Genomic DNA, 26,565 nt, shown 5'->3' with positions numbered 1-26,565 from the left:
TCGTAAAAAACTTCAAAGTTTTTAAGGAATTCTTTACAAAAGGTATGGCTTTGGTGAATTTTTTATACGCCCTAGCCATTTTCAAAAACTAAATTAGCCACAAGATAGCATATAACTTTAAAATAGATATGCTGGCGACCCTCTAAATACAAAAAATTTAAAAAATGTGATTGATTGTAAGCAAAATCACCACACCAAAATATATATAAAAAAATATGTAATAATTACATTACAATACTCGTGTACAACACATGTTGTATTCCTGGCAAGTTTTTTAATGAAATCTGTGAATGAAGAACGTGATTGACTCAAAATTTGAATTCAAATTCAGTCAAGTTCTAAGATGGTTCATCAGACGGCGCCACATTCCCACAATTTGCCACTTTTGACGTCTGCTGTCAACCAAAACAATTTTTAATTTAAAAAATGGGCATAACTAACGATGTCAATTTGCCAACAGAAGAAGAACTGACCGTTCAAGAAGTAAACCTCTCAGGCCCCGTTTTGAAAGCCGCTGCGTTTCATTTAGGACGTTCTTGCTTACATGAGAATAATGTGAGGTTATGGCTGTTACCTAATCAATCAGTAACTAGAATTTCCAAAATTTCAGGAATTTATGTTATGTAGAAATGAATTAGGCGACCCCCGAAAATGCGTGGAAGAAGGCAAAGCCGTTACAAGTTGCGCCTTGAACTTTTTCCGCCAAGTGAAAAAAACTTGCGCTGGCGAATTTATGCAATACGTTAATTGCATTGACAAGTCTAGCCCCAATCAGCAATACACACCGTACGTTTTTATGAGAGTAACGGCTGGAAGATTTAAATAATGTTGTAGGTGTCGCAAAACTCAAGCTGTTTTCGATAAATGCGCCAAAGACAACATGGGAATTGAACGACTTCCATTTGACCACTATGCCAGGGTGCAGATCCATAAGACCGCCAGACCCAGACCCCCGGTCGAGGGCCCCGCCGTGTACCCCGACGCCACTCCCTATCTGCCAGAGGGGGCCGAGAAGCCCCCAGCGAAACATGGCTCTCGCTACATTTTCATGAATTAAAACCACCAGTCTATAGTCGCATTCTTGTGGTAATTTAGAATGTTTTGTAGTGTTAAAAGCCTTGACAGGTCTGTTGTAAATAAATTTAATAACAATTTGGAGTTTTATTACGACACGAACTAAAAGCTTTGTGGCTTTAAACTACTTCGCAGGTAAAGTTTTTCGTAAAACGCTGACAAGAGTATTTAAAAAACGGTGTGTAACCGCTATACCCAAATTAATCCAATAAATATGATCAAAATTACGCAAGACAGCTCAATAAACATCCTTGCACACGCGGGAAATCTAGTCCCTGATTGGATTTACCGCGTAATAGAGGGTTAAATGGAAAGATAATTCGTTTTCAATATAATAAACATGAACATGCGCCACTTCGTAGGCTTAGCTCTATATAAGCTGGGCAGATTTTTGCCAGCACTAGTCTCACGTTGAACGCGAAAAAGCCGACACCATGCAACTTGCTCTTGCCAAAGTTTTCAGCGTCTGCATTGTGGTCATAATCTTGACAAGCTGGATAGAAATGACCGAAGCGACTTACAGAAAGCCACCATTCAACGGATCAATCTTCGGGAAAAGGGGCGCAACTATTGGTAAATTACTCACTTTCGTAATTTTTTTATCAAAAATTATTTCTTCAGAGTACGACAGCGCAAGCAAGGCCCTGTCCGCAATGTGCGAAATCGCAAGCGAGGCCTGTCAGACCTGGTTTCCCTCTCAAGAAAAGTAAAAACTCCACTGGACAATACTCGCAGAAAATGGTACTCATCGTTTATTTATCTTAATTTTATAAATGTAGCAAAGTAGTCAAATAAAAGCAAATGAAGACACGCCGTGTTTCAGTAAAAAAGTTTATTGGTCACAAATGACTCTCCATAAGCATTAAATAAGAATAAAAAATGTTCACAAAATGCATTTTTACCCTAGACAACACTTGCTGGATTCCTATTACGTCTACAATGATCACAGTCTTTTTCAACTTCTCACAGAAGTAAATGCGTTTCAGTTATGACCACAAAAATTAAACAAAACGCCGAATTGTGGTACTCGTGTAAGTATATAGGGAAGCAAAGTGATCAAAATTTGGACTTAAAATATCTACAGTTGGACTTAAAAATATTTAAAGTCTGCCACTCTCACGCAGCCGCGCTATGTGTTGTTTTAAATGCTTCACGTAGTCGAACATCACACCGATAAATGCCGTATCTCTGATATACTGCGGTATCCAACCGTTTAGATTCGTGTTGAGAACCCACTGGAAGATGCACTTGTTGCAGTTGTTAGGGTCTTCTTGCATCACCCAACAGCCAGCCCGGTTCTCGCCCCTGCGATCACATTTTCACTCAATAACGGACCAAATATCAGGAAAAATCAAACGTTACCTTTTGTAACAATGTTGAGAACAAAAAAAAAGATATTTATAAAAAAAAATACAGTTGTCACAAAAAGTTTACTTCCAATGTTAAGACGTTTACTAATGACCGTTGAAGACAAGAATAAGTGACAAAGTGAAAGTCATTTTTTTGAGTTTTTGAATCTCGTTCCGCCCGCCTATTTTAATCCTCCGTGACCAGAATAAAACTCACCTAATGTATTTGTCATTTTTGGGCAAAGAAGGATGTTCCGTCCCCACACAGGCAATAACATACCGATTTTCTAAATAAGCCCAGTGTCGCAAGTTAACAAAATCTCTGCTACTAACAACACCAGCAGCGCCATCAGCAGCAATCTGATAACTAATATCAGTGTGTTCGTCAATCACTTGCACTTTGTGAGATTCCAATATAGCTGGGTTCCATTGTGAGAGACTTTCTACACGATAAAATAATTCATCAAGTAAAAACTTTGGAGTAACATCCAAAAACGCCTTAAATAAAACACTCAATTAATGATGCTGATGGACAGGAAAAGGTACCAACAGTGAGTTTGAAGATTTTCCCTACTTTAGGCACAGTCATGGTATGAACTGAATCAGCCCCACTGGCTTTCTCCAACTTCCAATCTTTCTTATGCAACAAATCCCAAGCTTCTTGCATTGCTTTAGCAGCCAGGGTTTTGTAATTTTCTTCCTGGTTTCAAATAAATAATACATCAGTTAAACTAGTTGATACATACTTGTTCCCTTGATAGTGCTATTGGTGGGTACCTGCCCAACACCGGGCCTGAGTTGAACCCATACATGGAGCCGTCAGGCGAGGCAAGAGGTGAATAAAAGTTCCCAACACTTTCAGTATACATCGATGGCAATCCACGAACATAACTTTGAATTAATGGCGCCCTTTCTGAATCTGTATTAGCTGTAATTTGCATTTTGACAAAACAATATCCATCACAGTCTAATTTCAATACAGCTCCATATTTATGAGACTTACTAATAAGAAACCTCCGAGCATGTGACTCTTGGGGCAATACCCGGAAATCGAGGAACCAAGCCTCACCCCACGATAGAACAAATGAAGTCAAAACTAGAAGCACCTCAAACACTGGCTGTGTGGAATGTGGCCACTAAAATAAATCTTTCAGTCGGGCAAAATATTGTTTCGGGAACTCACATCATAGAGAAAAACTTTAGCTGTGAGAAATACACAAGTTAACGTTGTTGATATCTGAAATTTAAATTTGTCACAACTCTGAATAGATTTGTGGAAAAAAACTTACAGAAACTATGATCCAGTGGTTCATATAAATTAAAGCATAAAATAATAATAAGACTACGAAACGGCAAAGGGCCGCTAGCACCACATCAAATAACGAAGTTTGTACGTTGTAATGATAAATTTGTTCATTTAAAGCTTTCATAATGTTTTCACCTTTCAACTAAAATAATGAGTTTATTAAAAAAATGTTTACCCCCACTATGGGTGATTACCATCACACAAATGAGCCACATAAGTCCGGTAAACAACAAATCAAACGTAACAAACATGCAGAAGAATCTTCTAACAGTGGACATCCTGCCATTGGCACGGTGTCCAGCTAACAAGTCTTCAGAGATTATATAGTCGGGACGCAGGGATGGTATTGTGTTAATACTATGTGAATGAGCTGAATAAAAACATTTATAAATACGATTGTACTAACAAAGTCTTAATTAATACAAAGATTAATCTATTGTTTGGTTTTTATAAACAGAGATTAAAAACTATGAGAATGTAAATACTACAGACTTATTTACTCACAGATATCTAATGTTGGTGACTGAATATTGTAGCTGTTGGACTGCATTAGACTTTCAGCTGCCTGGCGAATTTCTTGATCCATTTTTGTGCAGTAGAAGCAAACTGATCGTAATTTAAACAAAGAAAGGTGAGATAAGTGATAATGTATTTTACACACGCGGAAATCACTGCATTGCCCCAAGAAACCCACACAGGAACCATTAATTTAATTCTTTACCAAAACAAACATTGCTAAAAAGGCCTTCAGGTTTTTACATTTCCATTTTTGTTTCTGATATGAATGATTCGATTTGAGGAAAAACAATTTTTTTAAATTCGAACCGACTTGTTATTTACACTTCAAAATTTTATGTACGGAGTTTTACAACATATTATTGTTTATCAAAGTAAAAAATAAAATTTTCAAGACCATCACTCTTCTGTCAAATGACAATGACAGCGGCAGGGTGGCCAATCTTCGGTTATCTCTAGACTTTATCCTTTGCGGCTTTTTTCACAATAAACGTATCAAACCCGGTTGTTTTGACCCACTTTTAGCACCGAACGAACTAAATTTAGCCCCAACGACATTTGCAAGGTTTAATCAGATAAGGGCACCGACTCGTTTATCTTGACCTTGCAACTTTTACTTTAACAAGTTGCGCGTCTTGAGTGTCACTCCCTGTGGTCACTCCTGTCAAAGGTGTTGTTGAAATACGCAATTATTTATTTTGTTAATTTACGTTTAAATACGCAAAATTGTGGGCAGAAGCCAATGAGTGCTCGCCAATACGTCACTTGGGTCGATTTTAGTGGCGCCGGATAATAATCATCGGGTAAGAATGGGGGATGTGACCCAGGGGGCGCAAGGCCAGATGAAGATCGGCCACTACATCCTTGGCCAGACTTTGGGTGTGGGGACTTTCGGCAAAGTCAAAATCGGGGAACACCAAATCACGGGGCACAAGGTGGCGGTCAAAATTCTAAATCGGCAGAAGATCAAGAGCCTGGACGTTGTGGGGAAGATCAGGAGGGAGATTCAGAACTTGAAGCTGTTTCGGCACCCGCATATTATCAAGCTGTATCAGGTGATCAGCACGCCGACTGATATTTTTATGATCATGGAGTACGTCTCGGGGGGCGAGTTGTTCGATTACATTGTGAAGCACGGGAAGTTGCAAGAACATGAGGCGAGGCGGTTCTTCCAGCAGATCATTTCGGGGGTTGATTACTGCCACCGGCACATGATTGTGCACCGAGACCTGAAGCCTGAGAACCTGCTTCTTGACCACAACATGCACGTGAAAATCGCCGATTTTGGTTTGTCCAACATGATGATGGACGGGGAGTTTTTGCGCACTAGTTGTGGTTCCCCCAATTACGCGGCACCCGAGGTCATTTCCGGCAAACTTTACGCCGGGCCTGAGGTCGATATCTGGTCCTGTGGGGTTATTCTTTACGCCCTTCTTTGTGGGACTTTACCGTTTGATGATGAGCACGTCCCCACCCTCTTCAGGAAAATTAAATCGGGCATTTTTCCTATCCCTGAATACCTAAACAAATCGGTGGTCAACCTACTTTGCCAAATGTTACAAATCGATCCCATGAAACGAGCATCAATTGAAGAAATCAAAAAGCACGAATGGTTCCAAAAAGACTGTCCTGCTTACTTATTCCCATCACCTGTGGACCAAGACTCGTCAGTGATCGACACAGACGCCGTGGCTGAAGTTTGCGATAAGTTTGGGGTGCAGGAGAAGGAAGTCCACAATGCTCTCCTGAGTGGGGACCCCCATGATCAACTTGCAATCGCTTACCACCTTATTATCGATAACAGGCGCATAGCGGATGAAGCCGCAAAGGCGGAAATTAAAGATTTTTACATCGCGGGGAGTCCCCCACCTGTTAGTATGAGCCCGAGCCCAAGTCCTTGCGACTTTGGTTCTAGTCCTTTGAAGCCTCATCCGGAGAGAATTGCGCCGTTGCGGGACAGAATGGCTTCAAATCATGCTGCTTCAGGGGACAGGGGAAGAGGTAAAAGTGACGAGGCGAAGCCGAGTCAAGCAAATGTAACATTGTTTAACTGTTTCAGTTAAGAGGGCTAAGTGGCATTTAGGGATTCGCTCACAAAGTAAGCCCCACGATATTATGATGGAGGTTTACAGAGCAATGAAAGCGTTGGATTATGAATGGAAAGTCATCAATCCATACCATGTAAGAGTGCGTCATAAGAATCCCTTGCATGAGAGGTTTGTCATGATGTCGCTCCAACTATATCAGGTAATAAAATTTGGCTTAAAATGTTACCAACAAAAGTGTTATTTTCATTCACCTTTAAATCAATTTTAGTACATATTTACTGTTTAGTTTAGTTTAAGATATTTTGCACAAAAAACTATATAGGACTGTTCTGTCGTTTATTCTAGCACTTTTTTTAATTTCAAATTTTAAATAATCCTTCTAAGGTTTTTTTTTAAGTTTTTAAGTTGTATAATAGTGTTTAGGATTTTTTAATATTATTTTTTAGGTGGATTACAAGAGCTACCTCTTGGACTTTAAAAGTTTGGCCAACGAGGAAGCGGAGTCGAACACGGCGGCCCCCATCATGGGGTCACTGCCCACGCCAGTGCAGTCCGGCGAGAGCACTTTGAACGCGAAACCCAAAGGGCATTACACAATGGAATTTTTTGAAATGTGTGCCGCTTTAATTATACAGTTGGCTCGTTAATTTAAGACAAGTTTTATCCTACTAATTTTACGTTAAAAATGATGTTACATGTAATTACTAAGTTTTTGTTTGCTCTTAATTGTTTAGTGAGTTTTAAGTGATTTTACCAGTGATAAACTGAAAAAGGTATTAGTCGCTTTTTAAAAGCCATTAGTTATGTAAACTGGTTAGTTGTGATGATATTTTTGTTGCGTAATTAAGTTGTAAAATAAAATGAGTTTTATTGGAATTAAGCCTTTTAATACAATCGCTTGGTGGCCATGTCCCTCTTATAATGCTCCTCCATAAGATTGGTCTTCTCCATCCTATCAGCGGCAATTTTCTGGATCTTTTCCAGCAAATCTGGATACGGATGGATGGCCTTAATAAAGTCCTTCCTGTCCAGTCTGTACAATTCACACGTTTCCACCGCAATAACAGAAGCAACTCGTTGCGCTTCGGGGGTGACCAAAGCAATTTCGCCAAAGTGGTCCCCGTCCTCTAAATGACACACTTCTTTCCCTGAAACTGTATAAACAGCCACTGTCCCAGTTGATATGAAGTACATGCAATTTCCAGTCGAATTGGCTTTCACAACAACGTCATTAGTCAAATAAATCTCAGATCGCAAACAGGACACGATTCGTACGAGCAAATTTAGGGGAAGATCTCTGAAAAATTCAACGTTTTCTACCAACTGTCGACACGTCTGCATTACGATTTCTTGGCGCAACTGGCCTGAAATCGTTGCGTAGATTTCATTCTCTCTGAAGTAACTTTTTTGAAAATGGAACTCGTAATAAGTCAAAATCCGCTTTTGGGTGTATAAGGGGAGTTGCTTATGGCGCATAAATTCAACCAATTGTTTCACCATTTGCGAGTACTTCATTTTCGGCGACGTCTTGGCTCGCAGGAATTCGATAACGCGGGCTAAAATATTTATTGATTTTTTTCCAAAATTGCAAATAAAACAATTGACCTAGGAGGTAAATTTGAACAAATTTGGATAGGAACCACAGTATTGTAGTCATTAAAAATTCGTAGTTGTTTTCCGGTTCTTCCACCCCGTACGATGCTGTGTAAATTAAAAGGGCGCCGTCGTAGAGACTGCGGGAAATGGCTTTGAAGGAGGTTGTGTTCTTATAAGCGGCACTAAAAGTTAATTATCAGCTTTTATATAACGTAAAAATAAAGCTAACGTACTAATTCTTCTTATCATCAAAAAGATAATATCCAAATATTTGGGTACAAGAAAGAATGTGCCAAAAAATGAGCATTGTGAGCACCATTAAAACACCATGCCGCACATAAAAATCAACTCCAAAGATCTACGAATTGGAAACAGTCAAGAAGCGGTGAAAAATATTACGTTACATTGCAAAGTTTCGTCGCAAGATTATTGAGCGTAAAAAATCTCAAATATTTGATCGTCGAGATTAACTGTAAAACCGCCAGTTGCCAATTTTTCTTACCATCGGTGTTGCCCATGGGTACAAAAAGATCCCAGTGAGTCGGAACTGACGATAAAAAATCCACAACAAACTGATTTTTTAAATAATGTCTAGAACGCGATAAGTAACGCAATTTTCAAAATTGATGAATTATTGTAAATACAAGACTATCTTCCGATGGTGAAGCACAACTTCTTTTTTTGCTTCATCATAATACCCCGTTATTGAATTAAGGCCAATGTCGACGCAACAAATTAGGTCCAAGACCATCCGAATTGTGAGAAATGGAATACTGCGAAGGAACGGCATAGTTTCCTCAAAAGCATAAAATCCAACGTCTAAAGGCACTAAAATTAACTGGAAAAGGCAAACGCCACACATGCATAACTCCCACCAAATGCTATAAGTGCAAAAATTAGTCTTAATTTTTATGTTGGTTTATACCGAGTGCTGCTGAAGGGATGGATGCTAGTGGGGTGGTATCTGATATGTCTTTGTTTCTCTTTCTCGATTGCGCCGTGACTTCGCAAGTGAATGGCGCAAGATTTACAGATTTTTTCGTGAACTAGGATACTCCGCATCACAGCCCTTTTAAACTGGTTGCAACAGGTCCTCCCAGGGAACCTTTTCTCGACTTCGTCGTCTTCGGCGAGCATCTCGCAGTCATGGCCCAAGTGGGCAAACTTGCCCATTCGTTAAACATAAAACGTGACCTTTCCAAAAGGAAACTTACCACTTTGTTGTATTTGGGCGGTCCGCTAGTCATTATTATTAAAAATCCTCCACTTTTCTCACACACTATTTATTCCGTTTGGCGGTTTTTAGTATTTTGCTATGGTAATGTTTGAAGCCAACTTGTGTGCCGAATTTAGAATTGGCGCCAGGTCAGGCCGGCCGCGCCAACACAACAAGCAGAAAGTACCTGCTTGTGTTGTTATCTTGTTATTGAAAGTGTTTTCAGAAATTTGCGTTGTTTTCTGATAAGAGCTGATAAGTGTAAACAAGTGTATTATTTGGGTTTGGTGTTTTTGTGGGTTTCCATGTCCGGGCACAGGACTTTCACCTCCCGTTAGACCAACCTAACCAAAAATGACCGAGCCCCATTTAAGAGTCTACACAGTTCTCGAAAACAAAGTGTTTGAAGTTCCGTATAACGCCTCTACGACAGCTGAAGATGTGTGCATTTTTGTTTGTAAACAACTCGGTGTTTCACCGATTGCCAGACACCTGTTTGCTCTGCGAACAACAAACAAGCAAATCTTTCTACGGCCCTCGGCGGTGTTCACCGAAAAAAATACTCACTTTGAATTACGCATTCGCTTGAAGGTGCCGAACAGCACCAAGCTTCGGAAAATTGACGAGAGGGCTTACGACTATTATTTTCATCAGGCTCGCACTGATGTGCTTGAAAATAAGATACCTGACATTGTTTATGAGAAGTACAAGCGGGAGTTGGTTGGTTTAGGGATCACTGATATGTACAGAGTGATGCTGGAGAAGGATATTCCAAGGGAGAGTGTGGAAAATGAATATAAAAAATACATACCAAAAGAAGTGATCAAAAGACACTCTTTTTTTATTAAAAAACCCATACATGACACATTGGGCAAACTACAGAAGTCGGTACATGATGCCAGATATGTGAAAGCTGAGTACTTGAAACAGCTCGATATCATAGCACCAGAGTACCTCTCTGAAGTTTATAAAGCAGTGACTGATGAAGACGGTGTTGTTTGTGCCATCACTATCAAGGTTACTCCTCATCACCCTACTGAACCAGGGATTAAATTTTTATCAGAATCAAACAAAGACGTAAGAATCGGACAAAATTGTTATCTTTTCCAATAAACTTATTGCAGTGGCAACGCATTTGCACCATTGAAGAACTGGGTTTTATCTCGATAAGAGATGACGATGGTACTGTTGAAATCAGCAGAAAAAACGGAATTCCATTTTATTTAAAATTCAACTCAAACCAGTTGATGTTTTCTTTCATTAGCCTGTTAGATGGCTATTATAGACTGACCTGTAAATGGACTTTTAATATTTGTAAAGATGTTGTAACGCCTTCATTGCAAAGATTGTACGCCATGAAGTGCCATGGACCTGTTGGGTATGCCGTGGTACTATGGGCGTTTTCATAAATAACTGTTTTGTTTCAGAGGTGAATTTTCTTATGCTAAATTAGAAGAAAAACGAAGCAACCGTCCAGGCTGTTTTATTATAAGGGAAAGTGGCGTTAAATATAGTGACTACTATATTGATGTTTGCATGAAAGACAAGTAAGAACTTTTACTTACAGAACGAAAAAAAATCACACAAGTATCTCACTTTTCAAACTACTTATTTATTTGTTGAATACGTTCGAACGGAAGCCAAACTTAAACTGATTCTTGTCGTACGTGTTCCTTAAAAAAACGTTACGATCTTTTTTATTTTTAATAAGAATCGCCCTTTTTATCTAGAATCTGTTTTTGCTTAAAATTTTACCGAATTATACGTGTATTTTTAGTTTAAATCCACCTAAACCAAAAACCTTCAAACTGGAAAGAATAACCGGCGATGAATTTATTTTCAATGACGATTTAACAAGATATAAGAGCATTCAGCAGCTCATGGCTGCTTACAACGACCCCAATGGCCCCATACTTTTACAAGAATGTTTGCCACCTTCAGAATACGGTACTTATCATTTATAAATTTAAATATTTTCTTTAGCGATTTCTTGTAGACGTTTCACCTTTACTTCTTTGTCAGAGTGATAATTTGCCAGGAGATTCAGTAACAGATAGTTCAGCTTTAAGGACGATTTTACCAACAGCCCCTTTGTGCATCAATTGCAAAGACCTCCAAGTTTTCAAGGGTAAGACAATTTTTTTTGACACAGCAATTACAACTGTCACCCATACAAATGTTCAAAGAATTGGTTTTTATCGTTATTTTTGCGCATAAAATACTTGGAGATGATGAAGTCGGAAATTTTACCGACCTGTCTATGTGTAAACTCAGCCATTTAGGCCTCGAATATCTCGGTGATATATCGAAGACGGAATCGTGGGTTAGATGTCAGTCTTGGTCTTCGGACCTCCCTCACCACATCCCTGAAGGGATAGTCGATGCGCAATTCCCGGAACAGTCCCGAAAAAGGGCCAAAAATTATTGCAGGAACCCCACAAAAGAGCCAGACGGGCCTTGGTGTTACACCATGAATTTAGACCTAAAATATGAAACTTGCGGGATACCTTTATGTTCGTTGAAAGATTGTAGACTTACAGGGCCTGGGATGGAATATTCCGGCAATATCAAAAGAGCCCTATCAGGTTTTAACTGATTTATTCCAATCAGGACACTTATCTGTGTTTTTAGACCGGAAATGTCTAAAATGGAATAAAAATCGTGGTAAAGTAAAGGAAGCTTCCGGATATAAATCCTACGACAAATTCCCGAAGATACGGTTCCCGGAAGGAAAAGTTTCAAAAGCTAAGAAATTTTGCCGAAACCCCAACGGCGACATTGGGGGACCGTGGTGTTTCGTCGAGAATGATGACACCGATGAAATTGAGAGGGAATATTGTGATATTCCTTTTTGTGAAGTCCCAGATTGTGAAGTTTTTACGCGAAATACTCCGAATTATACGCACTGGACCGATTTTAACGATACTTTAACCGAATTCAGCTTCGGGGTGAAATTGTGGGACTCAGATTCGTACTCAAATGCCACTGCTAAGCTGGTGATATCGGCACTTGCCCTACCAGTGACCGACAAAGAATTGAAAGATTTGGAAATTGGGCTTGAAATTTTTCTCTCGAATAAAGCCAGCGCTTTGACGATGGGAAACAAAGACACGCCCGAATACGAACCAACCCCTGATATCCTAAAATCGACGAGTTACACAATGTTTACAGTTTCGTGGACCGCGCCGTTTATCACTCTATCATACGAGGGCCAAATCAAACCGATTTTCCTAGCCGAGTACAAAACTAAAAACAATCTCTTAGGGTTCCGCAAAAATCGGTTCAGTTTTTACTCCGCCCAAGGCACTAACGTGATCTGGTCGTTCCCGTTCTGTCGCGACGACTTCGAATGTGACGTCCAGACCACCACAGGGTCGCAATTCCAGCAATTTTGGCCCTTGAGAACCAGCGAAGTGGGACAAGAGTTGCAATTTTTCCTCCGTGCGTTTCACTCGGTTTACATTCTTTTTGTTCCAAGCCCGAGCGTTGATTTCCCAAACGTTAAATTTGTAATACAACGTTCGAACGAAATGTCGCGAATTGTGGTGAATGTTTCACCAGAATCGAGCGTTATAATTAAGGAATTGTCCTTGCCTGAAATACTGGATTACTGGGAATGGCGCGAATATTCCGTTGCTTTTTTCGCCGATACTATGCAGTTTTATTGGACGAAAAGTGTAGGCACGCATATGATTTTTGAATTAAAGCATGAAATGTTTCGGTCCTTGCGCTGGTTTTCCCCGAGTTCGGACACGATCGCGCATTGGACCTTCTTTTGCTTGCCTCCTGAAATATCAAAACCTCCACCAGCGCTCCTACCCGAGTGTGCCTTAAACAACGATGAAGAAAATTACAAGGGGACTCAAGACGTGACCAGGGAAGGCATGCCGTGCCTGCCGTGGTCAAGCAAACTGCTTCCAAGTCACGATTTTGATCAAAACGAATCGTTAGTTGAGTTTAATTATTGCCGGGACCCCACAAAAGAAAAGAAAGGAACTTATTGTTACACTTTTAATGTCGACAAATCCATTGAGAAACGTTACTGCCGTTTGAGAAAATGCAAGTCGGAGGAGTGCAGAATGGCAGGGACTGGAAACGACTACGTGGGGCACTTGTCAAAGACTAGGTCAAACCGTAACTGTGACTATTGGTTTGAGAATGACACAGTTCACAAAGTTGAAGAACGATACGCGAATGAGACGCTATACGCTGATTTGTCACTTGATGATGTGCAAAATTTTTGCCGAAACCCGTCGAGAGATGTGGGTGGGAGTTGGTGTTACACGAATGATACAGACGTTCAGAAAGACTTGTGTAACGTGCGAGATTGTGACCGTCCGGAGGAAAACATAATGATTGTTGGTGGCGCGTTGCGAGGGCGGAAAGTCTACGTTTTACCGCAGTGGAAAATAAGGGGATTAGAGTTTGGGTTAAAGCAGTGGAACCCCGACTTGCCAGACGCAGTCCAGTTCGAGTTTTACCCAAAAAATTTGGGTGATAAAATCGAACTTATTGTGGGAGCGAAGGGCAACGAAAAGGTCTTACTTTTTCACAAGGCAAAATTAATAAAGGAAAAAACGTTTCTTCACTTGATTTCGTCAGGAAAATGGACGGATTTTTGGCTAGTGATGCGGAAAGGTGAAATTTCTCTGGGTTTCAAAGGCGTACCAAACAGTTTTTTCGAGTATTTCACTGACGAGATCTTTGATCCTATGTTCATGTCTTTTGGGACTGTTCACGGCCACCCGATTGGTTTTTTCCTCAAAAGTGAACAATGCCAAACCGAAAATGTATCAATAAATAGTTTTACCAAAACCGTGCCTTTCGGCATTTGGTCGAGCGAACAAACACTTCATCAGAATTTTAGTTTAATAATTCGGGGCGAAGGTATAGTTTCGATACCTCTGATGTCCCTACCAAACACTCTCAGCTCACACTTGCTCCAAATTGATACCACAAGAAGCGAAATATATCTCAGTTTTTTGGGCGAAATTCTAAAAACACAAGCGTCGCAATCGCAACTTATAACAGCTAAGAACTGGACGACTCTTAATTTCACATTCAGCGAACAATATTTAAATGTGACTAAGGACAACGAAACAGTTTTCACGTATTACAGTTCCAAGCCTATGCTTTTTTACTGGTTTTCTTTGGGTATGGAGAAGGGTTGGGCGATTTGGAGTGCAAACTGTGAGGCTTTGGACATTGACGGCCCCCCCAGAGATGGGGGCTGGTCGGCGTGGTCCCCCTGGCACTGCACTGTGAAATGTGGGGGCGGCGAGGGCTACCGTACGCGTAATTGCACGAACCCCAAACCCAACATCTTGGGGATGTTGTGTCCCGGTTCTTATAAATCTACGGGAATCTGCAACGATTTTGTGTGTGGGGACGTCAGTCCCACCACGCTTGAAAAAATGAGGGAGAATTTGCAGTCGCATCAGTTCAGTTTTGAAGTAAATGAGGGCAAATCGGTGATTTTGGAAAACGACAGTGAGATGTTGAAAATAATCAAGCAAGAATCGCCGGATTCGTATTTTGAGTGGACGCTGAATGGGATTTTTGTTGAGCCAGATGCGAATCGTGTGGTGTTTCAGGGGGATAATCTGGTTGTTAGAGATGTGGGTATTGATGATTCGGGGGTTTATGTTTGTATGTTGTACAGAATCAACAAGAAGAAGGAGGTTCTGAGGGTTATTTCTTTGGCGGTTGTTAGTGATGATTATACGATTAAAACTCGAGCCACCAGATCGGTCATTTTGGTGTGCAAAGCTGTTGTTTTGGGCTACATTTATTCAGATTTGAGCTTGAAGTTGTACTTGAATGGGGAGGTTTATAAGGATTTTGGCACAACAATGTTGGCAGCAGTCAATTCTGAGGAATTTAACGGATTAAATATGTCCCATACGGGCGATTGGAAATGCGTGGTGGAACAAAAAGATTTGAAACTTTCTTGGACCACTAACTACGTAAGAATGGAAGTTAAGAAAGCTCCCAATTTTTACACGAATATGATGGAAGATGAGTTCACTAAACCGTTTTTTGGGTGGTTAGGCACCGAAAATAATGTTTTCTACGCGTTGATTTTCATTGTTGTTTTTGTTATTCTTATGGTTTTGTTATTCCTGTTTTTGTATTTCAAATATTGTACAGTAAAGTCGCGCTGGAATTAAATATATTTCAATAAAAAAATTGTCTCTTATTCTCAGGCCAAAGGAAAGACGGTTCTAGAGGAATTACAATGACTTACAGAAGTATGTGGAAGGTTACAAAAGGTAAAAAAATTGAAGTGACCATGAAAGTGCTTAAACAGGAATCTTGCGATAAGTATTTGAAGGTAAAATAACTACATCTAATTGAGGGAAAATATGATCATATATTTTTAGGAGTTTCTTGAACTTGCTGGTCAATACGCATACCTTCACTCTGACGCAATTGTTCGTCTGTTTGGAATAACGTTATCAAGTAACGTTTCACTGATTTTGGAGTACTTTCGGTTAGGTCCTCTAGACCAATACTTGAGAGAACATAAGGGAATATTGAAGAAAGTTGACTTAATTGAAGCTGCCAGTAATCTTGCTTCAGCACTCTGGCATTTGGTATGTTCTCTCATCGGTATTGCAAATTAATTTTTTGTTAATATGGGTATTTTTAACTACAGAAGGAAAATGGGATTGTTCATGGAAATATCAGATGTAGAAAATTAATGGTCAATTCACACGATGAAAATTCATTTACTGTTAAACTGACTGATCCAGGAATTCATATTTCTTATGCATCAAAAGAGTAAGTACATTTTATTATTATTATTATTATTTTATACTCGAGGTATTGCAATAACAAACAATAATCAGTGATTGATTTTATTTTCAATTATTGCGTTATTTTGTCGTTATATTTTCGCTTGCTACTACAACTGGGAATCTGTCCAAAAGGCACCTATTTTTATTATGTATGAACTTTTTTATGTGTGGTTTGTCTTTATTTTCGCATTTTTTTAAAGTTTTTTAATGGGCATAAATTAAAACAACAAATTAAGAAACTAAAGAGTTTATTTAAGATTTTAATAAAGTACTACAAAAAGAAATCAGTCTCTAATAATATTTACATAACAATATCACATTATTTCAATAGTGACTGCATTTAACATAATACTATTAGAAAAAAAAGGTTTTTAAGAGAAATTAAAGTTAAAATTCTTAAGGAATGCTTAATCAACTTCTTCAATTGTTGGTCCTCCTTGTCGTTGACCTCCAAAGCCGCCGGCCTGTTGTCCACAGCTTCCTCCAGCCCCAGGCATACCTCCCTGACCGCCTTGTTGGTACAATTTAGCCATAATTGGAGCACAGATGGACGATAATTGTTTCTGTTTATCTTCATATTCCTCCTTCTCGGCCAGAGTGTTGGCATCCAACCACTGCAAGCAGCTGTCACATTCCCTCGTTACAGTTTCTTTGTCAGCTTCGCTTAATTTGCTCCCTTGTTCGGAAATAGTCTGTTTCAATTGGAAGATGTAACCCTCTAATTGATTCCTGGCCGCAATTCTCTGTCTCTGCTTCTCATCCTCCTCTTTATATTGTTCAGCCTCTGCCACCATCCTATCGATGTCTTTCTGTGATAATCTTCCTTTGTCGTTCTTGATGGTAATATTGCGTGAATTACCGGAGCTGGTGTCTTTAGCGGAGACGTTCAGGATGCCGTTGGCGTCCAGGTCGAAAGTGACTTCGATTTTCGGGACTCCACGTGGTGCTGGTGGAATTCCCGTTAAATCGAAGGTTCCCAAAAGGTTGTTGTCTTTTGTCATGGCTCTTTCACCCTCGAAGACTTGGATGGTGACGGCCGGTTGGTTGTCGGCGTAAGTTGTGAAGGTTTGCGTTTGCTTGCATGGGATTCTTGCGTTGCGTTCGATGATCTTCGTCATCACGCCTCCGGCGGTTTCGATACCTAGTGATAGGGGAGTCACGTCTACGAGGAGCACGTCCTGGATCTTCGAATCGGTTTCACCGCTCAAGACAGCCGCTTGGACGGCGGCACCGTAGGCGACGGCTTCGTCAGGGTTAATTGAGAGATTCAGTGGTTTTCCGTTGAAATAGTTCTGGAGCAGTTGTTGGATTTTCGGGATTCGGGTGGAGCCGCCGACGAGGACGATGTCGTGGATCATTCCCTTGTCCATTTTAGCGTCGGTCAGGGCTTTCTCGACAGGTTGTAGTGTCCCCCTGAACAAATCGGCGTTCATTTCTTCGAACCTTGCTCGACTGATCTTGGTGTAGAAGTCGATTCCGTCGAAGAGGGCGTCGATTTCAATCGATGCTTCGGTGCTTGAAGACAAGGTTCGCTTCGCTCTTTCAGCGGCGGTTCTCAATCGCCGTAAAGCCCTCGGATTGCTTCTCAGATCTTTCTTGTATTTGCGTTTGAATTCGTCGGCCAAGTGGTTAACAAGGCGGTTGTCGAAGTCTTCACCACCCAGGTGGGTGTCACCTGCAGTGGCTTTAACTTCGAACAACGACCCTTCGTCGATGGTTAAGATGGAAACATCGAAAGTGCCGCCACCCAGGTCGAAAATAAGGACGTTTCGTTCGCCCTTCAAATTCTTGTCAAGCCCATAAGCCAAAGCCGCTGCTGTCGGTTCATTGATGATCCTCATGACGTTCAAACCGGCGATAACACCGGCATCTTTCGTAGCTTGCCTCTGGGAGTCGTTGAAATATGCCGGGACTGTGATAACAGCATCCCTTACAGATGTTCCCAAATACGCTTCAGCGGTTTCCTTCATTTTCGTCAGCACCATCGAACTGATCTCCTCCGGTGCAAACTTCTTAATTTCGCCTTTGTGCTCGACTTGGATCTTGGGTTTGCCGCAGTCATTGATAACTTTAAACGGCCAGTGTTTGATATCTTGCTGGATCTTCGGGTCGTCGAATTTCCTTCCAATTAATCGTTTCGCGTCGAAGATGGTGTTGCTGGGGTTCATGGCAACTTGGTTCTTCGCAGCGTCGCCGAGAAGACGCTCGGTGTCGGTGAAGGCAACATAACTTGGGGTGGTTCTGTTACCTTGGTCGTTGGCGATGATCTCGACTTTTCCATGCTGCCAGACTCCCACGCAGGAGTAGGTGGTTCCCAAGTCGATACCAACTGCTGGAGATTTCACCATTTTCTCTGATTTGCTTTGCTTCGATTCAAATTCACTTGTAAACACTTTGTAGAAAACGCTTTGTTAGCTTCGCTTGCTTGACTTGCTTGTTCAATCGCTTGAATTCAAATGACTGAAAGCCCGCCGCTGCTCGCTGCTTATATAGGAGCGGGCAAATTTCTCTCGAAGTGTACCGAACGTTCTCGAAAGTTCCGGATTAATAAGCGGAAACTTTGCAAAAAATTAACGGAAAATAATCGTTTTTTAAACATTTTTCCGTCGTAATAGCATCTCTATATTTATTTTTTCGTTAATAACTGTGATGATAATATTAATATTAAAATTAGAGCGGTTTTCGGAACATTTTAATTGCGATCAAATTCGAGTTCCAATGCCAATGCAAAATAAATTACAAATAGACTCGATTTATTGGAATTAAATCATTCTCACTCAAAATTTAGCTAATAAAATTCATTTTATGAGTAGCTAGTCTTTTTTATTCTATTTCCACCTTGATTTTATTTTGTCTCAAATACGTAGCTGAACAATAATTATTTGCAAATAGACAAATAGACAAATACAAAAAATAGTAATAGACAAATTAGTTATTTTTGTTTGCTGTTAAAAGACCATCTTGAAATACGCCTCTTTAATGAGTAAGATATTGTATTTGTTTAGTTATTTTTTGCATCATCTCGATCACAAAGTTCTTTGATTTATTATTTATATTATCCAATTGTCAATTCGTTGCAAAAATGTAAGGAAAAATTTTTTTGCCTTCCACTTGTAATTAAAATCAGTTTACACATTATATTTACAAAAATAATAAATGTAAATTTACAAGTTATAATAGTCAAATTTGCTGACCACTTCCACCACACGGTGGAAGTTTCTGGACAATATAATAATTCCAGTAATGTTTTGTTTTATTTTTATTCATGTATGAAGGAATAAACTCAAAAAAGACTTGAATTCTTCGCGAAGATTCGAGAATATTCGAGTCAGCGCATAGAATGTGAGCGGCATTGATTTATTTATTTATGGAAGCAACGGTGAAATGAGAATTTTCGAGAACGTTCGGTGTTATTCGGGTCAGTGTATTTTGTACCAAATTCAAAAGCAATTATTTTTAAATAAAATAAATTAATAAATTCAACCCTTATCGTACGTTTTTTTAATTTTCAATCCAGGTTAAAAATCTGGGATAATAATTTATATGAAGAGATGTTCCAGTAATATAGATCGAATTTTCTGGAGTTAATACCGTCATGTATTGTATTTTTTAGATACCATATTACACAATAGATATTAAGTTGATAATATGATAAAAATTATCGTATAGGTGGTCGTAATTATGAAATATTGGCCCGAATGATGTTTTTTAAGTGATTCATTTAAATTGTACGTAAAAGGAAGAGGTACAAAAAGTAAATAATTTTTTGCTTTACGTGAAAGTGGGCGTCTGTGACTAATAAGTTAATAACCTTTGGAAAATTCTGGAAACATATTTAAAAAAAAGGAAAACTTATTAATTATTATTAAGTATCTTTCATTTTACATGTTTCAGCTCATTTATTAAATTGTTGCCTGAAAATGGCCATTACAAAAATGTACGAAAATAAATAATTTGAGAAAAAAGAACCAAAGAATAGTTTTTATCTTTTATCAAAGCCACAAAAATTACAAAATATAATTAACTGAAGAGAAATAGAAATCATTTGCAAAAACAAAACGGTTTTATCAAATTTCTAGGGTTCATTGGATTCCTGTGGAATGTTACACGAATCTGGACTACGCCAAGCGCTCAACGGCCGCCGATGTGTGGGCGTTCGCCACAACCCTCTGGGAAATCTTCGTGCTTGGTGAAGAAATAAAAACCAGCGATCACGTGGAAACGATGAGGGTAATGGTCCAGTCACACCCCAACTTGAATTAATTTTTTATTATAGTGGTATGCAAGCGGCAAACGCCTGCCTTGCCCCCCTTTATGCGACAAAGACATATACGACCTCATGCTTGAATGCTGGAACGCCGACCCCCACCGAAGAAAGCAACCCCAAGCCATCATGCGAGACATCAATCAAATCTTATACCAAGTGTACAATTCAAGACGTACTCATTCCTATGCGAAAATTTTCTCAAAATCGAACTCAACTCTCCAAACAGTCGCAGCTTCATCAACCTATAGCCTGGCATCAAACACAACCCAGTCCACCTTCATGGTCAATTCGGAAGATCTAGTCGCAGCGAGCGAAATCGAAAGCGATTCCTCGGCACCGTCCAGTAATCGCAGCCAATCGCAAAATTGTTTTCTAAATTCGCAGGAGGTTCTGAACAATGAGGATACATATTCTTGCGATTTCTCCAACATACTGTCGAATTTCAATTTTTCGACAGTGACCACGTCGCTTGATAGCATCAATTCGTTACAAAGTATACTTGAGTTGGACCAAGACTGTAGTGTAGTTTTGCAAGGGAGGATTGGGCAAGGGTTTTACGGGGAAGTGTATAAAGGAACTTTGGAATATCCCGGAAATCCTGAAATTGAACCGAGAATCGTGGCAATCAAAAAACTGAAATCGTCAACTGTGTCTGCGTGTTTGCAAGACTTCGAACGGGAAATTAACATTATGAAGACTTTGCAGCACCGGAATATTGTTGAAATTTTGGGGGTTTCCCGGGAACCGGATATTTCCCTAGTCATGGAGTTCGTCCATCATGGCTCTTTGCAGAGTTATTTGAAAATCAATCGAGAGTCGTTGCAAATTAAACAGTTGTTGAAATTCGCGCTTGACATTGCTGAGGTTTGTGGCCTTATTATTTAACCAACTTATCAAATAACATTTTTTATTGACTAGGGAATGAATTATTTGGGCAAGAAAAACATCGTCCATCGGGACTTAGCCACCCGGAATATTTTGGTAGCTGACGAAAACCACGTCAAAATCTCCGACTTTGGCTTAGCGCAAGTCATTGGCACTAATGACTATTACATCTTGAAAACAAACCGGGAATTGCCGATTAAATGGTAATTAGCGAAAAATCACGACTTGAATTACTTTGGTCTTGTTAGGTACGCGCCTGAAAGTTTACGAGACGGCAAGTTTTCCGTGCGTTCCGACGTTTGGTCGTACGGTGTCACAATGTGCGAAATGTTCAACTGGGGCGAAGAGCCGAAATTGTCGAATCTGGGAGAGGAGGAAGTCAGAGGTCAAGAGCAGCAAGTTCTCTTGAACGCCTTGGAGAGCGGGGCCAGGTATTGGTCCGTTGCTGACTTCGTTGGTTTTATCGTTGCCTTTTATAGATTTCCGTGTCCTCCAATGTGCCCACAAGCTGTCTATATACGGATTATATATCCGTGTTGGCACGCGGACCCCCACGAGCGGCCCGCGTTTAGCGTCCTCGTCCAGGAAACGCAAGACCTGCTAACGCAGTATTGAGTGATATTCAGTGCCCATGCAAGGGTGAGCACAGGAAAGAGCACCACTTTGTATAATCTTTTGTATTAAGTTATTCACAAACGCCTATTTAAGATCAAGTGTTAGATTTTAGTTTAAATAAGTACCTGTCGTTTTTATTATTTGCTCAATTTATTTGGAACAAGCACTTCTCGTGCCATTTCTCAGTGCAATCAACTTGTAAATATGTATATTCTATATTTTAAAATAAATGTTAATTTAAGGTTTTTTGCATCATTTCGCTGGACCATTTGTCTCTTTGAACAAATGGCCATTCGGTTTAAAAAAATGCGTTAAAAGCCGCGAATTAATAGCGATAAACATTGAATAATGGTAATGAAAGTACAATTAAGCAGATTTATGGTGTTTTGGGGCGTTTTTTATTGTATTGATTGCGTTTTTCGAGGCGGTTTCGAACTAGTGGGACTAAGGAGTAATGGAACTTTCTAGATTTTGAATCAAATGACCAATGAGTTGTTCCTGTGCTGAATCAAATTGATTTAAAATTATTAGATAAACTGGCGTCAACCAGCAACGATAGCTGCAACAGAATGGACATAGATCCATCTCCGAGTACTTCATCCGGTAATAAATCCTTCTTATCAATATGTTTTTAGGTTATGTCAAAATTTTTGTGTTTGACTAACAGCCCGAGTTTCAGGCTTCTTAATGGATCTGACGTACTCAGGATTGCCAAGGATCGATGAAAACAACACCGTGGATCCCAAATCGCCCAAAGAGCGGGTTTTAGAACTGTTAGATATCTTAGAAAGTCATGTTGAGAAGTTGCGGAGGGAAGCGGCGCAGTTGGAGGAGGACCGGGACCACTTGTTGTCATCCCTGGACTCGGTTAGAAACACTGATTTAATAGTCGACTTACCGGATAGTAAGTATACCAAAAGTAAAAGTCGTTCGTAATTAATTATTTGTAAGATGATAGGGATGATGTTTGCCAGTACGCTGAGCGCATCATGAGCCGCTGCCTCACGGTGGAAGTGAAGATTTTAACTCAGCGTGATAAGATGCAAGAAGAAGCCTTGCACCAAGTGAATCATTTGATAGACAGTCTTGTAATGTGTGTGAAATCGGATCCTGAAAGTGCAAAAGCTAGATGTATAACCTTCATGAATGCTTGTTCTTCGAATGTGGTGCACGGGATCACGGATAAAAAGTTCGAATCGGCTTTGTTAGGATGTACCGTTGACGACCAAAAACGGGTAAAGAAACGGCTTCAAGGTTTGTTAAATTACTTTGATAAACTTAATGTAACTTCGATTCCATAAACTTACTTAATAGTGCGTTGTTATTGATTGTGGCCCGCTTATTGCCATTATATACACATTAAATCGTTAGTATTTAACCAATTGAGTTGTCTTCATTACGGCTTTAATACAACACAGTCGTGTTAACTTAAAATAGCCACTGTGATTGTTTAAAAGACACTTTATTTATAATTGATGAATTAAATAAAATTATTAATTCATGTATTACTTATTTCCGTGAAATAAAATACTTAGGGTCTCTTAGATGAGTCACTGTAAGCGCTTGTTTCAAATCTTCGCTTGTTGTTGGTGAATCTGCTATAAAAGTGACTGTTGTAACAAGAGAGTGTTGAATAAAACCGTTTTCAAGAAAGTGGCCTTTAATATCGTGCGGGTCCAACCAAACGAAAAGACTAGGGGCGTCGGCTTTCACCCACACGTGGAAGCGCAAGCCTTTCGCGTCAATCATATCAACTGAAATAATCTAAAACAAAGCTAAAGCTCTTATCGGTTAATCCCCCGGAAAAATTACCTCAACATTGGAGTTTTTAAGTTTAGCTTCCTTAAATTTTGAAGGGAAAAAGTAATTAGACGGGGTCAAAACTGTGCCGTCTTTCCCACCAACAATATGCACAAAGCAGTTGTATTTTGCTACATCTGCAGCGCCACACCCGGAATCGGACAAAAATTGGTCCACATCGTATGATGCAACTAGTCTTGCCACCAAAGGCTCCTTCAAAATGCATTAATCACGACGTTTTCTCAATTTTAAAATTTCTCTCAAGGTCCGATTGGTTCGCAAATTCTAATTGTTTGGTCCAGGGTTTTACAAAAAAATTGGAAAACCTACTCGCTTATTTCAAGAATTTTTTTTGCTACTGTCATTTGTTTAATCACAAGCCAATCGGGCCGTGATTAACACATCGCAGTTACTCACAAATTCTCCGATAAGTTGGGTAACGTTGAGAGGGGTGAACGACTCCCACGAATAAACCGTCAAATTGATCCACTTTTCGCCATCCACATTTGGTTTATTCAACATGTGATAAATTTCCAATTTTTTGCTATCTTTATTGTAATGGCCCGTGACTAATTCGTGCGAAAAGAAATTGGGGACAAAATTGTGCAGCATTTTCCACCTGCCCGTGTAATCAATCGAGGCCCAACTAGGGGCCACCCAAACGTCGTTGAGTTGCCAGAAGAGGGCCCCCATCGTGTTGCCCTGGCCTTGGTCATCGAATCGCCCCATAAATCGGCGATAATGCTCCGTTTCGGTTTTTACAGACATTGCTTGAATAATCTAAACAGAAACATGCAAGTTAATTAAATTAAATTAACGCAACCAACTTGTGTGTAATAAATGACAGCTTCATCGTAATATTCGTTATCCTCGCTTGGGAGCTCCATCTGGAATTCGATAAGGTTTTTCAGCGGATCGTTTCCATCAGGGTGGTGTTGTCTGTGTTTCATAAAGTCGCTGTTAAGGTTTAAGACACTTGAATTGGCAACGGTGAGCCAGGAAGTAACACTTGGTAACGACTGGTAGCCGTACTCGGACGAAAATCTCGGTGTGGGAAAAATACTTTCGTCCAGACTGTCTTTCTTATTGTTATAATAATGCTCTAAAATTTGAGATTACAAAACTTTTTGGTTTGAAGGAAACGCACTGTCGCCGTAAAAATTGCTGCCAGGATCACTCGCAACGTATCCCTCCTTGTCCGTTTGAATCCCATTCGTGGGACTCGAATTGACAAAATTAGCATTTTTCGTTGCTCGCCTCATTTCGTCCCTAACAGTGTCGATGTACAGCTTTATGTAATCCGCCTTGTAAACATCGAAATTATCAGCGGTATTGAAATGGTTCGATGCTAAATTGCCCTCGTTCTCGTTATTGCCGCCCCAAACGGCCAGACTCGCGTGACTTTGGATCCTCTTAACTTGGTGATTTACTTCCCGCTGCACATTGCTACAATCAACTTTTACATTTTGATTAACCGGGAAATAACCACCTCAGAAATTCGGCATTTGCGGGGTACATGGCCGAGGCAAAAACGAAGTCTTGCCAAATCATCAGTCCGTATTTATCGGCCATTTCGTAAAAATAATCCGACTCGTAAACGCCCCCGCCCCACACTCGCAACATGTTCATTTCAGTGTATTCGGCCACAGCGGCGAGTAAACGATCAACAGTTTCCCTTTTGTAGCTCTCTTCCGGGAGGATATCAAGAGGGATGACGTTAACACCCATTGCATAAATCGGGACATTGTTCACTTTGAAATAAAACGCAAGGCCCGAGTCTAAAATTTTTATGCAAAACACCCCTTTTGTAAAAAAAAGAATTGTTACCAAGCTCATCTTGCATTATCTCAATTTTCCTAAACCCAATTTTTTTCTGACTCGTGCTCGATTCTTTGTCATTGGTAAAAGTCACATTGAGGGTGTAAAGGGGTTGTTTACCGTAACCATTGGGCCACCATAAGTCAACCGACGACTACAAAAACCACACTCGGGGCAAGAAGTCACAAAAAACGAATAATTACTTTAGGTACTGTTACATTAGTTGTTACGAAAATTTCCCCATGTTCGTTTGGTTCACCCAGTATTACCTCACTGGAGGTTTGGATTGGTTCACGTTTGGTTTGTAACGAAACGTCCAGCTTGCCTGTAATCCCAGTTGTCTTGGGGGCAAAATACGTATCAATTGACAAAAGCCAGTTGTCTCCACTGTCTATGACTTCAGCAACTACGTATCTGATCGTAGTTACGTAAAAAGCCTCCAAGTAAATGTCTTTCCTGTAATGGCCTAACAATATTGAGGGGTCGTGTTTTTTGATTTACCAAATCCCAACTGAGGGGAAAGCTGGCCCCCAGTCCCAGGAAAACGAAGCCGGAATTTTCCGAATAAAATTAACATGACATTCACCCTTGTACGAATCGGGGACACAATCGGGGGGCACAGCGTAGTCTTCGGCCTGTTTCTTGGCCAATTCCTCACTAACCGTAATCGGAGAATCGAACTTTAAAGTGATGGTGTTAACACCGGCCTGAATAATTCGTAATTAAATCAGAACAAAATTGGGATTTTTCAACCTTGAGTGTATTGGTGATTTCAAAAATGTAACGCACGAACATATTTTCGGTCGTGCCCACTTTAACGTCATTGATAAAAATTGTGGCGAACGTGTCCACACCCTCAAGAACCAAATTGATAACGTCACGTTTGGTTAGATCTTCTTGCACTTGGAATGTGGTGGAATAAGTCCAGTTGTATCTGGCCACCCATTTGTACTCAATATCATTAAAACCGGCGTAAATATTGCCCAGAATTTTGTTTGATGGGTTCATTAAATCGGTGTAAATCCCACCCGGGACCGTTGCCGACAAATCTTTGTATTCTGCGGAATTTCACTCGTAAGGTGTTTTTACAAGACTTGGTTACCTTCAGTCTCATCTTTGAGCGACCACTCGCCCCCCAAATCCTGCTTAACTTCACACTTTCCCCCGTAGAGGAAAACCAAAAGCAGAACTAGTCGAAATCCCATCTTCAAACACCTAGTTGCTAACTGTTCATCAGCAACACGTTGGGAATATAAATAAACACGAGTTATCAAA

General features: G+C 40.1%; 10 protein-coding genes across 10 annotated transcripts; 6 read left to right on the top strand and 4 right to left on the bottom strand.

The window, feature by feature from the left end:
* The first annotated feature begins 349 nt into the window (after window positions 1–349).
* ND-19 (NADH dehydrogenase (ubiquinone) 19 kDa subunit) lies at window positions 350–1,152 on the top strand. Its single transcript, XM_969453.4, has 3 exons — window positions 350–555; window positions 611–786; window positions 835–1,152. Exons 1-3 carry the CDS (start codon window positions 427–429, stop codon window positions 1,055–1,057), a joined length of 528 nt encoding a protein of 175 aa, XP_974546.1. The 5' UTR covers window positions 350–426; the 3' UTR covers window positions 1,058–1,152.
* A 310-nt stretch (window positions 1,153–1,462) lies between these two features.
* On the top strand, window positions 1,463–1,884 carry SIFa (SIFamide). The gene is made up of 2 exons (XM_001814446.4): window positions 1,463–1,647; window positions 1,696–1,884. Exons 1-2 carry the CDS (start codon window positions 1,509–1,511, stop codon window positions 1,782–1,784), a joined length of 228 nt encoding a protein of 75 aa, XP_001814498.1. The 5' UTR covers window positions 1,463–1,508; the 3' UTR covers window positions 1,785–1,884.
* A 7-nt stretch (window positions 1,885–1,891) lies between these two features.
* On the bottom strand, window positions 1,892–4,686 carry Start1. The gene is made up of 9 exons (XM_008198170.3): window positions 4,234–4,686; window positions 3,924–4,099; window positions 3,713–3,871; window positions 3,607–3,660; window positions 3,427–3,559; window positions 3,170–3,351; window positions 2,974–3,123; window positions 2,641–2,921; window positions 1,892–2,379 (listed from the first exon to the last, which is right to left on the bottom strand). Exons 1-9 carry the CDS (start codon window positions 4,313–4,315, stop codon window positions 2,175–2,177), a joined length of 1,422 nt encoding a protein of 473 aa, XP_008196392.1. The 5' UTR covers window positions 4,316–4,686; the 3' UTR covers window positions 1,892–2,174.
* Window positions 4,687–4,921: 235 nt separating this feature from the next.
* On the top strand, window positions 4,922–7,169 carry AMPKalpha (AMP-activated protein kinase alpha subunit). The gene is made up of 3 exons (NM_001170622.1): window positions 4,922–6,246; window positions 6,305–6,492; window positions 6,740–7,169. Exons 1-3 carry the CDS (start codon window positions 5,055–5,057, stop codon window positions 6,938–6,940), a joined length of 1,581 nt encoding a protein of 526 aa, NP_001164093.1. The 5' UTR covers window positions 4,922–5,054; the 3' UTR covers window positions 6,941–7,169.
* On the bottom strand, window positions 7,137–9,270 carry LOC103313851 (potassium/sodium hyperpolarization-activated cyclic nucleotide-gated channel 1). The gene is made up of 7 exons (XM_008198171.3): window positions 9,104–9,270; window positions 8,815–9,053; window positions 8,534–8,770; window positions 8,294–8,480; window positions 8,123–8,247; window positions 7,899–8,071; window positions 7,137–7,849 (listed from the first exon to the last, which is right to left on the bottom strand). Exons 1-7 carry the CDS (start codon window positions 9,134–9,136, stop codon window positions 7,179–7,181), a joined length of 1,665 nt encoding a protein of 554 aa, XP_008196393.1. The 5' UTR covers window positions 9,137–9,270; the 3' UTR covers window positions 7,137–7,178.
* A 189-nt stretch (window positions 9,271–9,459) lies between these two features.
* Window positions 9,460–21,914, top strand: hop (hopscotch). Its single transcript, XM_008198172.3, has 13 exons — window positions 9,460–10,182; window positions 10,230–10,483; window positions 10,533–10,652; window positions 10,883–11,052; window positions 11,102–11,233; window positions 15,312–15,439; window positions 15,489–15,701; window positions 15,764–15,888; window positions 19,985–20,135; window positions 20,182–21,036; window positions 21,091–21,260; window positions 21,306–21,488; window positions 21,537–21,914. Exons 1-13 carry the CDS (start codon window positions 9,460–9,462, stop codon window positions 21,670–21,672), a joined length of 3,360 nt encoding a protein of 1,119 aa, XP_008196394.1. The 3' UTR covers window positions 21,673–21,914.
* LOC107398246 (uncharacterized) lies at window positions 11,261–15,304 on the top strand. Its single transcript, XM_015981663.2, has 2 exons — window positions 11,261–11,690; window positions 11,737–15,304. Exons 1-2 carry the CDS (start codon window positions 11,282–11,284, stop codon window positions 15,273–15,275), a joined length of 3,948 nt encoding a protein of 1,315 aa, XP_015837149.1. The 5' UTR covers window positions 11,261–11,281; the 3' UTR covers window positions 15,276–15,304.
* Window positions 16,137–18,384, bottom strand: LOC663293 (heat shock protein 70 A1). The gene has a single exon (XM_969349.4). The coding sequence runs from the start codon at window positions 18,251–18,253 to the stop codon at window positions 16,313–16,315; it is 1,941 nt and encodes a 646-aa protein (XP_974442.1). The 5' UTR covers window positions 18,254–18,384; the 3' UTR covers window positions 16,137–16,312.
* Window positions 21,915–22,059: 145 nt separating the features above from the next.
* LOC103313850 (uncharacterized protein) lies at window positions 22,060–23,177 on the top strand. Its single transcript, XM_008198168.3, has 3 exons — window positions 22,060–22,275; window positions 22,352–22,576; window positions 22,624–23,177. Exons 1-3 carry the CDS (start codon window positions 22,242–22,244, stop codon window positions 22,971–22,973), a joined length of 609 nt encoding a protein of 202 aa, XP_008196390.1. The 5' UTR covers window positions 22,060–22,241; the 3' UTR covers window positions 22,974–23,177.
* On the bottom strand, window positions 23,119–26,547 carry LOC663233 (beta-mannosidase). Its single transcript, XM_969290.4, has 11 exons — window positions 26,393–26,547; window positions 26,044–26,348; window positions 25,792–25,997; window positions 25,494–25,746; window positions 25,300–25,444; window positions 24,962–25,250; window positions 24,620–24,918; window positions 24,300–24,574; window positions 23,890–24,252; window positions 23,485–23,685; window positions 23,119–23,436 (listed from the first exon to the last, which is right to left on the bottom strand). The coding sequence occupies exons 1-11, from the start codon at window positions 26,493–26,495 to the stop codon at window positions 23,182–23,184; spliced, it is 2,694 nt and encodes an 897-aa protein (XP_974383.1). The 5' UTR covers window positions 26,496–26,547; the 3' UTR covers window positions 23,119–23,181.
* Window positions 26,548–26,565: the final 18 nt, after the last annotated feature.

Source organism: Tribolium castaneum, chromosome 3 (assembly GCF_031307605.1).
Source record: "Tribolium castaneum strain GA2 chromosome 3, icTriCast1.1, whole genome shotgun sequence".
Classification (NCBI taxonomy): Eukaryota; Metazoa; Arthropoda; class Insecta; order Coleoptera; family Tenebrionidae; genus Tribolium; species Tribolium castaneum.
The sequence above is the reverse complement of the archived record's forward strand: the minus strand, read 5'-3'. Positions and strand labels throughout refer to the sequence as shown.